A 13,977-nucleotide genomic window follows, 5' to 3' on the forward strand; every position below is an offset into this window, starting at 1 on the left:
CTTCTAGGCAGAGAACACACAAGAGGCTGGAGATAGTGCAAACTGGGTGGGGTTTGGGAAATGCAGGCTGGAGAGGAGCCCGTAGGGAAGCTGCCAGATTCATTCAAATTTCTGGGCAGTGTGACAGCCCAGAGGGAGACCCCTGAAGAGTGATACCCTACCAGAGCAGAGCATCCCCGTGCAGTTCCGCGGCCAGCCCCACAGCTGACGTCACCAAGGCCAGCTTTGCTGTGATGCTGAGGGGCTGTGGAGTTGGACAGCAGCAGCACAGTCTGAGCTGCTTCCCTCACAAGACTGTCGTCCCCAGCATCATCCTCAGTGCCCAGTCCTGTAGTGCAGATCTCATTGTTCTATCTATCTATCTATCTATCTATCTATCTATCTATCTATCTATCTATCTATCTATCTATCTTCTCTCTCTCCTCTCTCTCTCCTCTCTTCTCTCTCTTCTCTCTCTCCTCTCTCCTCTCTCTCCTCTCTCTCCTCTCTCTCCTCTCTCTCCTCTCTCTCTCTCTCTCCTCTCTCTCTCTCTCTCTCTCTCTCTCTCTCTCTCTCTCTCTCTCTCTCTCTCCTCTCTCTCTCTCTCTCTCTCTCTCTCTCTCTCTCTCTCTCTCTCTCGGTGGTTGCAGACTGCTTTGCTTTTCAAAATGTATTTATAGCGTTCTTCCTCTGTGCTGTATCACATGTTGGGGGTGGGGAGTGAGACAAAAATAAACTCAGTGCGAATCCTTGACCTCGCAGGATGTCTGGGGCCAGAATTCCCTCTCCATCAGAGTCTCTGTGGAGCTTCACAAGTGCTCAGGTCCTAGGAATGTTCAAAGCTCTTCAGACCCTGTGCACAGGGTAGATCCCAGAGGTCTGTATATCCAGAGGGGCCCATACTCTTCCCTGCTCCGAGTATTCTGAACCTCGCAGCCTCAGCACCTGGTACTTGGGTATCACTGCATTGAGACGGGCTCCATTCTGAGCACAGAGCACAGTCCCTAGACAGAGCTGAGTAACAGCCTCACCCCTAGCTTACACTGACAGCTCAAGACAGCAAGCATCACATTACACACAGGGTTCATGCTTAAATTCTCACATTGATCTTGTATTCACCAAGAAATATGCAAGGATTAATACACAGAATTAATGAAGACCATATGGTCACCTCCAAAGTCCGTGTGGGATGTTCACAGGTTCAGTTTCAGGATAAAATTTGGATTCCAGAAAGGATGTTAAAATGAGAAGCTCATAGCAGTCATTTTGTGTGTGTGTGTGTGTGTGTGTGTGTGTGTGTGTGTGTGTGTGTGAAAGCTTGCACATGCATGTACATGCCCCTGTAAAGAAAAATGTTGGAATAGCTTTTATGAGACCTCTCTCAGCAGGTTAAATGGCAGATAAACAAAGATAAAGAGAGAAGTGGTGGACAGAAAGACAGATGTGAGGAAACCATCCGGAATTCAGTAATGAGATAAAAAGCTGTGGGGAAAGGAGTCTGCATGGTCAGTAGAGATGGGAGGCTGTGACGTCTGAGTTGAAACCCCAGTGACCAAAGAGACCAGGAAACAAGGCAAAGAGTCCCAGGAATCAGAGTGCAAAGGCCCTCAGGTGGAGTAGAATCAACCAGGTGCCTGAAGGACAAGAGAGGAATCCTCGGGCCCACTGTGTGACAAGGGGCTGTAGGAAGAGTGAAGAAGCTCAGACATGGACCGACAGGATTGGCTCCAGCTGAGGGCCCAGGACTATGGAACAGTGAGAGGGCTTGCCTACTAGCTGACCTGTTCCTCACTCTCTTTCCCACTCTTTTACCTATTCACGCGCTCATTCATTCCCTTCCTCCCTCGCCCTCACTCATTTGTTCCCTATTAAATACCTACTACATGTCTATGTGTCATTGCCAGGATACCTTTGTCCTTGAGGGCCGCTGGCCGAGTGAACCGCAATAGCTACAGAATGAAGTCTTAGGAAAGACACTGGGGTGGTGGGGAGTGGGAGAAGGGAGGACCTGGAAGAGCCTCCTGAGATGGCAGGTGGAAGCCCATGAAAAGGAGAGAGCACCCTGCATGGTGGCTGCGAATGTCAAGAGGACTCCTGAACATGAGACCAGGTTTCAGCCTCCTGGCATCGTCAAAAGAAGGAGGACCTGTGTGAGCAGACCATGGTGGAGGCTCGGGCAGGAAGGCAACAACATGACAGGGGGGGAGAAGCCCTGGGGTACAGGAAATGAGGCCAAAAATGGGGACAGTAGTCTATGCCCTACTTAGTGCCAGACCCTTGTGAAGACAGCTCCTTCGCAAGAGAGTGCAGCCCGACAGGAGGCTGGGAATGTGCCTGCCCTTGATACCATTTGCTTCACTGGATCATAAGGTCACAAATCTCAGTGGGGACATAGATGGAGGCCTCTCTCTCAAATCAAAACCCCAGAAGACCATGAAAAGCAGGTGAAAAGCAGCTTGGAGCTCACACCAGCACTTCTGAGGGTGAGGGAGGAGGATTGCCATAAGTTCAAGGGTAGCTTGGGCTAAATGGTGAGTTCTAGGCCATTCTGGGCTTAATTATGAAACAATGAAAGGAAGGGAAAAAGAAAGAAAGAAAGAAAGAAAGAAAGAAAGAAAGAAAGAGAAAGAAAGAAAGAAAGAAGGAAAGAAGGAAAGGTAGAGAGAGAGGAAGATAAGGAACAGAAGCAGGGAGGCAGAGAGGAAAGGGGGGAGGAAGAAGGAAAGAAGAGAAATATATGAAGGAAGGCAGGCGACCAAATACAAGTTTGGAGGCTCTTTCTCTTCCACTCTGCCAACCCCAGCCTAGCCACCACGACTTCCTGCCTGGGGAAGATTCCTGGCAGGCTCTTGCTCCCAGGCTGGTCCCTCCCTACTCCAAGCAGCTGCCAGAATTCCTAGAAAGAGGATGAAGTCATCACCTTGCCTCAAACCACCTTGTCTCTTCCTGCACTGCTCTGAGGAAACAGCCAAGCTCCTCACAAGACATACAGACTATTCCATGATATCTAGCCCCGCCTGACTCTCCTGCATGTCCTGAAAACTTGAGCCCTTCTTTGTCTGACTGAACTCCCTGCTGTGGCTGTGGCCACTGTGGGTGCCCAGAGGGCAGCCTGGAATTTCACTGAACTCCCTTCTGTGTCTGCCTAGGCTATTCACTTCCGTCAGTCCTTCCAGTGCTTCCCAGAATGCCTGCTCCAGCTTAGTCACTGAATCCTTGGCTCAGTTCACCGTCTGGACACAGCCAGGTGTTAGGGATTGGTGCTTGCAGTTCCTAGGACGGAGGGGCACCAGCCCCTCTAGTGACAGTGATGGGGTATGGAAGTGGGGAGCCTAGAGTTCAAGGAGGATCCTGTGGGAAGCACCAAAGAGAGCCTTACCCTAGGAACCCACCATCTAGGAGTCAGCCCACTGTTCCAGGACAGAGGATTAGCAGGTCAAAGCATGCCATCCCAGAAGCTTGGACTGTGGGCACCTCCCTGGACTGGTGTCCTCTTGGACAGCTGCCACACTCTTATTGGTACCTAATCAATAAGAATCTTATTGGTACCTAAGATGCATGTATATCTTTATCCACACTTCGGACTATACAGCCAAGTCCCACATCCAGGAAGTGGTAACACTAGAAGCTAGAAGAAGCCTCGGAGACTCAGGACCGGTACCCTTAAGCAAATCACAGAGACAGAAAACATTTCAAGCCCCGGAGAAACCACTCATGGGAAAGTACGAACAGTGAGAGACCTAAACAAGCTAGACCCAGATCACCTTAATGAGACTCCCCTCTGAGGTAGCAAGTTTCAAGACATTGCTTGAGCAACAGTCAGAATTCTTTTTCTGCCAAATGATGGAAATCAAACATAAGATTCATGATTCCCACCCAGCCTCAAATACAAGGCTTCAAAATTTAAGTCTCTACCCCATCTACTCCATCGGGTCACTAATTCCTCTCTTCAGATGTCAGTGTTCCTGGTCTGCACTCAGCTAAAGCAGGGCCGGTATGAATCTCAGTGTTTGAACGAACAGACCAGTTCTTGCTATGGGACCACCCAGAATTTTTTGTACATAGGTAGTTCAGGAAACAGACCCCCAAAGAGCAAGAGGCCCCAGAGTGGTATCCAAACTCAAAATCACTTTCTGATTCTCCAGCCAACACTGTCTCCACCTCACTTCCGGCTCACATTTATCGGGACATCCTATGACCTGCAAGCACCCGGACAACACCCGTGTCATTCTGTGCCACCTCTCTGACCTAACATCCTTGTGACTGTCAGGGAAAACCTTCTGGGATGCCTAAGGCAAGGCTGCCAACAGATAGCACCAGAGGCCTCCAGCAGAGATCGCCCTGCCTGGCTGGATCCGGTGTATCCATCCTTCCCTCCAATGCATCTGATGCTTTGCTGTGCGGATTTCTTTCTGTGACTACAAAAGCTCACAAAACTGCTTCCGTGGAAAAAAGTGTTATCTGGGGCAACCTGAATTTGGCTCAGAATAAATGACCTATTATTTCCCTCTTTAGAGTGAGACCTGGGCTGCGTCCACACTTCTATGCACCCAATCATGAGCAGAAAGCGCTGTTAGGGTTCAAGAGGAATCAAAAGGAAGTCTTTCCCTGTAGCTGCTCTTGACTGGTCTGTTGATGTCTGGCCCCACCCACCACACATGAAAGCGGTGGCACCCCCGCTTTTCTCCAACAGGCAGCCCTGCAAGACTGTGGGCCTCTTCCCCTTCTATCTGCTGAATGTGGGGAGTTTGCTGGCCTTTCCCAAAGCCATGCTGAAAATAAGATGATAATAAATACAAGAGACTAGTGAAAACCGAGCAGTTTTTGATACACACTTCTGTAGAAAGGAACACCAGCATAGAAAAAGGGCAAGAATGACCTTCATGCTGATTTGGTGTAAAACAGTGTTTTGTCTTTGTTTTTGTTTTGTTTTGTTCTTAGGCCCCATCTCAAGAAATTCCTGTCTTCATTCTCCATTGGGAGATCTTCCCTATCCCTGGATTCTCCATCCTGTTGGCTGAGGACACAGCCTTACCTTATGAGTAACGTGGGGCTCAAGACTTCTCTGATCCTGGGCTCAGTCAGTTGTACCTTTCCATCCTCAGAGTCTCGAGACAATCATCCTCCAGCCAGTGGGGAGGGACACAGCACCTCCCTCTTGTCTGTGGCTCTGATGAACTCTAAGTGCACCCCGTGTTGAAAATGATGACCTCTAAGTGCACCCCATGTTGAAAATGCTCTATGAAGCCTCTGGCTGGAATAGTGAAGCGTGGTTGCCCAAACCCTCCTATCCTCCATAGACACCATGATGAGGCCAGGTAATGGTGCTCTGAGTCTCTTCCAAATAAGGACAGAGCATCAAATAGAATGCCTTTGTTTGCTCAGGTGATCCATTTCACCTGCTACATGGTCAGCAGATCATGGGCCTCTTGCTGCTCTTAGACCCTGGCAGGGCACAGAATACTACCACAATAGGAGCTGGCACAGGTCTAGTAATTGGCTCTCAGATGAGGTCTGCCCTAAAACTGAAATCACTGCTGATGTTGAGCCAACCACATGATTGATGATTGAAGGGTTGATAGGACACACACAGTCATACACACACACATACACACACACAGGAGGGGGTAGCTGAGCATCCCTCTGTATATGCATACGTGTACATGTGTGCATGCATTAGGGGAGACTGTATATGTAAGAGGATGAACGAGTACACAAATGAACAAAAGAGGCTATATTAATTTTTCCAAAGTTGATAGAGAAAAACTGTCTTGATCAAAAAATTTTATAACCACACCAGATGTACCTCTATGAAGAACAGCACAAAAAGTATTTTATTATAACTTTTCCAAATTTCCAAAACAGAACAAAAGAAAAAAACAAAAATACGTGTGCCCTTATATCAGAGGCATGACGGTAAAGCATGAGTTTTAATCAGCCAAGCAAACATCACAGTCAGAGAGACAGCAGCCTGAGAAGGCAGGCTATTACTCATGGCTTCCCAGAGGAGGAGGGGAGCACATGGGGAGCACTAGGGTCAGGCAGGAGGCAGGCACAGCAGCAGAAAGCCTTTATTAGGGTTTCCAATCTTCCAATTTAGATGAGAAGCTTGGGATAGCCTGAGACTGATGGTTTGAATGGTGTGGGGGGGTCTCCAGGCTACAAGGGTGTGGGTTCCCTAGGAAGGAGGGTGGAGATTCACTTTGGTTTGAATAAGAAAGGTGTGCTCCCGGGGAGTCTTCTGCCATTGCCCCTCACCCACACAAGGCCACCTCTTCCACGAGTTGCTGACCTTATAAACAATTGAAGATAAGGGACTCCGGGTTTATTGCCCCTAGGACCTTAGGCAGGCTCCCTCAGTTTCCCCTTCTGCACATGGAGGGGAATAATCCCTACCCACAAGGCTGTTGGAAGAAGCTGACTCTCGAGGACTCTGTGAGTAACTGAACTGGAATCAGTGCAAACCTGCAGTGACTTTTCTTGGGGTCACGGGGGTGGGGGTCAACACCCTGGCGTGCAGTGGGAAAGAGCTCACACTGTGAACTAGGTGAGCTGCTCCCCAGCTTCTGGGAGCTTTCTGAATAGTGAGACACAGAGAAGATAAAGACAGAGCGTTCTTTCCTCCATGTGCCCTAATCTGTGCATCAATAGTAAGATTCATGGGGTCGCCTCCCCTCTCCTGGTCTCCAAGCTGGGCTGGCTTTAATTCACGGGTCTGTCAGAGGCGGGGCTCTGAATCTCATTACATACACTGGGGTTGGGGCAGATCGATTCCCTCTAGAAACGAGGCAATAAATCGCCCATAGACACTATGAGCAAACCCCAGCTGCCAAGAGGAAACACACAAAGCAGGCTCCCTCCAGCCCTGGGTTTTTAGGTTCACTCCTGTCCCAGGTTGACATTTTGAACCAGCCATAGGCATGAGGCATGGCTGTGTCTTAGAACTACCTCCCAGATATAGGCTCCTTTCTACAAAGGCAGATCCATAAATAATAACAATCAGCATGGCATTATTATAGGATGGAAGCGCGGCCCAATGATGGGTCACAGGGGTCAAAGCAGCTTTTTGTTATGCAGCCGTGAAAGGTGACGCATCTGAAGACCACACTGACCACAGGGAGAATGGCAGTGAGATCCAGATCCAACAAGGCAGCTCATAAAACTCGGTATTGATCATGGCCATAAATATTACAAGGAAAAGTACACAGGGGGATAAAAATGACACAGGCGAGAAAGCTAATAGCAATTTTGTTTTTATGAATTTCAGTTTTCTTCTTACCCACTTTTCTCTTTTTTTTTTCCTGGACAAAGTAAACATCACTTGAATTTATTTTTTGGAAGCTTTCGATAGCTGTAATCGTTAACTGTTAACTGCGGCTTCTTCTGTTCCAATTTCAGCACACCTACTTAAAGGAACGTGAGCAATGGCGCTTACACTTACTTTTGCTTGTTCAACAGCCTGGCATCCTACTCTGCAGCCCTAAAGGAATCCATTCTTGATCTACTTTAGGTGTGGGAAAGTTGAGCTTGTTTTATGCACCTGAGTGAGTGATGCCGCCTGAGATCTGCCTGTTTGCAAATACAAGCCTCACCCAAGATACTGAGAGCCAGAAACTTGTGCCACTTCACCATTCCCAGCCCTTCGAGGACACATCCCAGAGTTCTCCTGAGATAGTGTCTGTCACCTACCCCATCACTTTGTGCTCTATAACCGGCTGCAGTATCAACAAACCTGAGTAAATGAGCACCTCTCACTGGCTCCCAGTCTGGCTACCCTGACCTCCTCCAGCCAATAGCCAGCCTGGAGGTTCCAGAAGGTGAGGTCAGCTGCAGTCCTTCCCAGCACTAAGCTGGGGCTGTCACTATGTCAAGTTCTTTCCCCACTCTGCCCCAGCCCCACACCTTGAAGTCTAGTCTTATTCAGTTTCTGCCACTCAGAGGCCCTTGCTCTTTTATGATGCTGAGAGTTCTTACACCACCAGGAAAAGACACAGTCTGTGTGCTAACTCACAGCTATTTCCAGCCTCCTTTCCCAGTTGCCTCTTATCTGAGATGCTGAAAAGGAAAATACTCGTGTTGGGAGAAACGGCTTCAGAGCAGTTTCTGGCCATTCTGGCCAATGAGAAACAATGCAACATTAGGAACTAGGAGAGGCCTGCACTTCCCTTTCCTATTCAGACACGTGAAGTCTGAAGCTGCAGCAGCCACCTTGTGACGTTCAGACAAGTGCTCTAGGCGATGCCAGCACACTGAAGACAGTGAGCCTCTAAGAAGCAGAGTGCAGCTAGGTGGTCAGGAGTGTCAGGGAGGTGCCGGAAAAGCCCCGAGAAGAGGCCTGAATCTCCATTCACCTTCTTTCCCCTTCTTCTCGAGCGCTCCTCCTAGGTCACACCTACTCATCTTTTTCTGGGAATGTTCCAGATCTGGAGCCATATATTTTCCTGAGATACACCAGTTATATTTATGTCCCTACAATGTGGCCGCCTGTGAATGAAGTTGCCTAGAAACAAACTGGCTTTTCCAGAAAGGCTGCTAGGTAACCCCAGGGGAGGATGGACTACCTTGAGTAGAGTTAGGCTTTCAGACTGTGACTGGGTCCTGTCCCACGGGAGACCACCACTGCACCCTCTTTCTCTGGCCTGTGGCTTTTTCTCTCAGACACAACACCCTACCCAGCTCCAATTAGTTTGGAGTTCTAGGTAGTTGAGACAGGCAGATCCTGCTAGAGTTCTGATTGGCTTGGTATCAGTCAGTCTCCTGACTGTCGACCAATTATCTTTGAGAGGGGTGGAGCTATCCTGCTTGACACAGCCTTGCACCTAAGCTCCACCCACTGAGGAGAACAAAGCAGAGCTAAGAGAAAAAGCTGGACCAATCTCTGGCCTCCTCCCTCAGTCCATGTGCTGGACAGGCTTCTGTGAGACACCAAGGGGAACAAGGGCATCTTCTGGGCAAAGGCAACTCCTTCTTTCACAATAGTCACAGCTTAGGTTCCTACAGGCCAGAGGCCTAAGTCAGAATGTGCATGCAGGCAGGTGCAAGAGGAGGAACCAAGTGTGAGGCAGAAGGCAGAGAAGCCAGTGTTCTGGTTAGGATGGAAGTCACTCCTGTTACAAAAAATCATGACGGCTGGGCGGTGGTGCCTCACACCTTTAATCCCAGCACTCTGGAGGCAGAGGCAGGTGGATCTCTGTGAGTTCGAGGCCAGCCTGGTCTACAAGAGCTAGTTCCAGGACAGGCTCCAAAGCTACAGAGAAACCCTGTCTCAAGAAAGAAAAAGAGAGAGAGAGAGAGAGAGAGAGAGAGAGAGAGAGAGAGAGAGAGAGAGAGAGAAAATCATGACGCTAAGAACCATCTGGCAAGACCAGAGAAAACCATTGAGATGTTCCGCTTCCTGGGCAGGCAGGTGCCTGAGGCCCTAGGAGAGCTGCACTGGCCAGTGGAAGACTGGCTAGAATGTGCACCAGGGCCCCAAAGCCTCTGTCCCACAGGCCGGAGGATACAAGACCAGGACTGGAATTAGCTCTACAAGAAAAAGTTCAGTCTAAGAAGGGCACTTCCAGGATACATATACCCACAAGGCTCTGCTGCTGGTGGCCATGCGTGATTCCATAAAGTTCTCTAATTCTGTGATACCTACTACAGTCATCCCTCAGTTCTAGATGAAGAAGCCAAGCTTAGAGACACTAAGTAACTTCCTCAGAGTCGTCTAGCTGGGGGATAACAGATAGATCAGTACTGGAATCAGATCTTCCTTTTCTCTGCAAGGCAGGTGTCTCCACGAGCTCCTCTGCACCCCAGGCATCTTAAGGGAAGGAGAACTGGATTGAGATTTCCTGCAAGTTGCTGACAGGCAGCCTTCTTGCACAGCCCTGCTCAGCCAGCCAGGGTTGCAAACACTAGACAATCTCCCATTTAAAATCAGATATATCTGTGAACCATGCAGAAAAGCCTAAATGAGGAAAAAAGGAAGAAAGAAGGAAGGAAGGAAGGAAGGAAGGAAGGAAGGAAGGAAGGAAGGAAGGAAGGAAGGAAGGAAGAAAAAACTACCACCACCACCAAAAACCGTTAGTGATCCACCCGGAAAGAAGAACAGCCGTGAGCTGCCGAGGCCAGAGCACAGGCAGCCTCAACCCAGTCTCCCCGGAGAGCCACCGCATTTCATTCTCAAGTCTGGAAAGCGTCCACCCAGCCTCAGCAAAGTATTTAATTATCCAGCATCCCAGCCTTTCAACTGCGCTCACCACAAGCCCTGCTTTGCACAGGTCACTGGGAGTCACCAGGCCTCCACCAGCTCCCATAAATCATTGCAGCCTGGCAGAAGCCCATGTATAGATTGGGGTAGTTCTGCTCCCGAGCCACGTTCCTGACTAACTCAGAACCCAGGACCTAGGACCACACTCGGTGCCGGGGCAGGTGCCAAAGAGTCACGGAGCTCAGGCTATGCTGGATCCAAGGTTGACTTGCAATGTTTGCCTTAGGGTGTTTGCTGAGGGATCAAGATGGGTAGGAGGGCAGAGCACACCCCAGCTGGCTGATGAAAATGGATGCTTATTGCCTGTGCATCTGGAGGGTACCCTAAGGGAACTGCTAGACTTCTGTGGTTCAGTTTATCCTCCTTCACAGCATCCTCTGCAGTCACCATGTTGGGTCCCTATGCCTGGCAGCACACTGACACCTCCCAATTGAGGGTTTCTGAAAGTATCAACCGTGTCTTTGCAGGTCAGGCGGGCAGAGTGTCCTGAGGGACTCAGATATGCTATCTGATCAAGTTCCCACCTTCCTCCTGTGCAACCAGGGATGAGAATCACTGGGCTAGACTACAGCCCTGCCTGGGTGGGGAACAGACCCCCAGGCTTAAGGCTTAAGGCTTGGGGCTTCTCCAACAGCACCTCCCACGGATTCTCACTGGGACAGGCACATCCTCCATTTCCCAGGAAAAGCCAACACAGCGGGATCTGGAAGGAAAGGAAAAGGGAACCAGAGCTGAGGAAAAAAGGAGGGGGAGGGGTGCTCAGCTCTCATATAATCTGAAAGACATTATCTTTCTGGCCCTATTGAAAGGTCTCCCAATGAAAACCGAGCATCCGGAAGCAGTGGCAACCAAGTGAGTCTCCTCCCCAGCTGACTGGCTTTTGGCCAGAGGAGGGATGGGAGCTCAGAGGACAGGCAAACATGGAAGATGACGGAGCAGCTAGTCCACCTCATGGCTGCAAGAGAGACAGGTTGTTGGGAACAAGGCTCTCAGAGCCCAGAGTATCAGCAGGAGCCAAAGAGCATGCCCAGACTGTTAGGGACCAATACCAATATGGGCAACAAGAACCCTCTCATTTTTTCTGTCCCAAAAGTTGATGCTCAGAAAAATTGCCAGTGATTAACTCTATGGTCCCTTTGCAAAGATCTGCAGAGATGCTCCGTGGGTTAGTAATACTCCCATTCCACCCTGCTGGGCGGTCAGCTGCCCATTGTTAGCTCAGCACCTCTCACTTGGCAGGCAATGCCATTGAGGATAAGCAGGGAATAAGAAAGTACCCAGAGTGACCACTTATCACATATTCCAGGGTTGGGTGAGGCTTCAGAACAAGGACCCCGGAGTCATTCACAGGCTCTCTTCACACATGCAACTTTCTCATTCAGGCCTCTAAAAGACCCTCAGAAGGAGGCAGGCAGATCTGTAGCTCACTCCCTGCCTCTCTCCAGGCTGTCCTAAATTTTAATTAGCAATAATCATCATAAACATTGCAGAGTACTTGAGTATCTACAAACCACTTTGCACACATTATCTCCCTGGGAACTCATGGAGTTCTGTACGTGGGGACCTGTGAATGAGATGCTTTCTGGATGGTAGCCAGAGCATTGCCTGTTGCAGGGACGACAGGGCCAGGCATTCTCTGTGGCCTCTAAGTACTGGACCCCTTACACGGGCTGCTAGGTTTTATTTTGCACAGCCCAGCAGCAATGCAGGGAAATTCAATAACCACTGACCATGGATGGGAATCTGATGTTCACGAAAGAGGTGCATCTCACTCAAGGGCCACAGCGAAGGAGAGGGGAGCTGGGATTCAACCCTGGGTCTGTCAATAATGATGATACAGGACACCAACTGATGTCACCTGAGCCAGGCACAGAACCTGGCACTTGGCATTTTCTATCATCTTATTCACTGTTAACAGAAAAGGGGAAAGAGCCGACAGGAGTGGAAGAAGAGGTCCCTGGAACCACCCTGGGGCAGAAGGCTGGAAAAAGGAGGAGAACTATAACTGGGTCAGGGCTGACCCGGAAGTGGGGACACAGTCTGAGCAGGCAAGAGAAGGAACGGGCTCTGGGCAGTGCAATCCTGAGGTAGGAGCCTTGGAAACTGGGAGGGGGTTCTGTCCTAAGATCCCACCTCACCCTGGGTCCAGCCTGAGACAGATCTCACTCACTGGGGTTAAAGTTACTTGTAAGGCAAAGATTCTAACAAACTACAGGAGCCTGTAGTCCAGGGCTAGTCTCACAAGAGGGGTCACTGGACCAACTACAGGTCATGCAACCCTGGAGTTCTGCCTTGGAGATGACACCACCTGCCACCTACCTCACCTTAGGACCACTGAAACAAGAGAGTAAAAAGAATGGTGGATGCCCTTATCTGCTGTGGAATATTATTTTAAGATGTGCTACATTTGTTTATGCTGTGCAACATTTGTTTAATGATGCAAAGATGTGCTGCATTCTTTTATGTTGCATTTGTTTAACTCTGTGAAGCTGTGTTACTTTGCCTGTCTCCAACACCTGATTGGCCTAATAAAGAGCTGACTGCCCAATAGCTAGACAGGAGAAAAAATAGGCAGGGCTGGAAGGTGGTGAGAATAAATACAAGAAGAAAGAGAAGACTGAGGAGTAAGAGAACATGGAGAGGAGGGCCAGGCACCCAGGCACCCAGGCACCCAGGCACCTAGCCACACAGCCACACAGCCACACAGCCACACAGCCACACAGCCACACAGCCACACAGCCACACAGCCACACAGCCACACAGTCACACAGCCATGGGGTAAGAGTGAAAGTAAAGAACACAGAAGTAAGAGAAAGAAAAAGCCCAGAGGCAAAAGATAGATGGGATAATTTAAGTTAAGGAAAGGAGTCTAGAAACAGGACAAGCTAAGGCCAGGCATTTATAAAAAAGAATAATACTCCATGCATGTGATTTATTTGGGAGCTAAGTGGTGGACCCCCAAAGAGCCAACGAGTAAAAACAACAACAACACTTGTCAGCACTGTGGAAATCAGAGGCTAGCGATGATCAGAATCTGGGTCTCCGCTCCCATTTCAATGGGATCCACCACAAATGGGGATGGAGCGGAGGGAAGGGTACTGTCCGCTAAACCTATGTAAAGCAGTTTTAACCAAAGGTTTGTGGCATAGGTCTGTAATTCCAGCTACTGATGTGGGGCTGGGAGGTAAGACAGGAAGATCATGAGCTCAAGGCCAGCTTGAGTAAGGAAGACCCTGCCTAAAAGAAAAAAAAAATGACTGGGGATGTAGTTCAGCCTTGAGGGGCTTAAATGTATGTGTGAGGCAAGCCTGGAAAAGCAGCCAGAGAGTTCAGGGATAGAGTGGGGTGGAACGGAAGAGGCTCCCAGTGTTCCTGGTGGAAGCTTCAAGGCCAGGGGGAGGAAGGAAACTCTCAGAGAGCAGGAGCAGAAGTCAGAGCAGCTGAGTACAGGCTTTAGAAGCTTGACCAGGCTGAGCGAACCATGGAGGGGTGATGGTCTCCAAGCTGCCATGTTTTTTATGACGTGTCCTTTCCAGGTGAGGAGGAATAGGGAGCCTTGTAGCTTGTCTAGGATGTGGTGATCATTCAGCTTGTGACCTGACACCTGGAGATACAGACTCAATCCTAGGCTGTGGGGAGAGTGGTATGGTAGGGAAGGTGGCAGGGCTGGTCACTAGGGCCCGTATTCACTTGTTTGAGGCAGGTGCTCACACAACCCAGGTTGGCCCTGACCTCCTTGCTTA

General features: G+C 49.5%; 1 protein-coding gene across 1 annotated transcript in view; it reads right to left on the bottom strand.

Moving 5' to 3' along the window:
* Window positions 1–10,843: 10,843 nt before the first annotated feature.
* Window positions 10,844–13,977, bottom strand: part of CUNH4orf50 (chromosome unknown C4orf50 homolog) — a 65,108-nt gene continuing 61,974 nt past the window's right edge. Inside the window, exons 13-14 of the mRNA XM_050141064.1 lie at window positions 12,554–12,568; window positions 10,844–10,937 (exon numbers count right to left, since the gene is read on the bottom strand). Coding sequence (XP_049997021.1) covers window positions 10,844–10,937; window positions 12,554–12,568 — 109 coding nt within the window. The remainder of the gene's footprint in view (window positions 10,938–12,553; window positions 12,569–13,977) is intronic.

Source organism: Alexandromys fortis, unplaced genomic scaffold (genome assembly GCF_014885135.2).
Source record: "Alexandromys fortis isolate MF-2015 unplaced genomic scaffold, M_Fortis_MF-2015_v1.1 scaffold_7, whole genome shotgun sequence".
NCBI classification, from domain to species: Eukaryota; Metazoa; Chordata; class Mammalia; order Rodentia; family Cricetidae; genus Alexandromys; species Alexandromys fortis.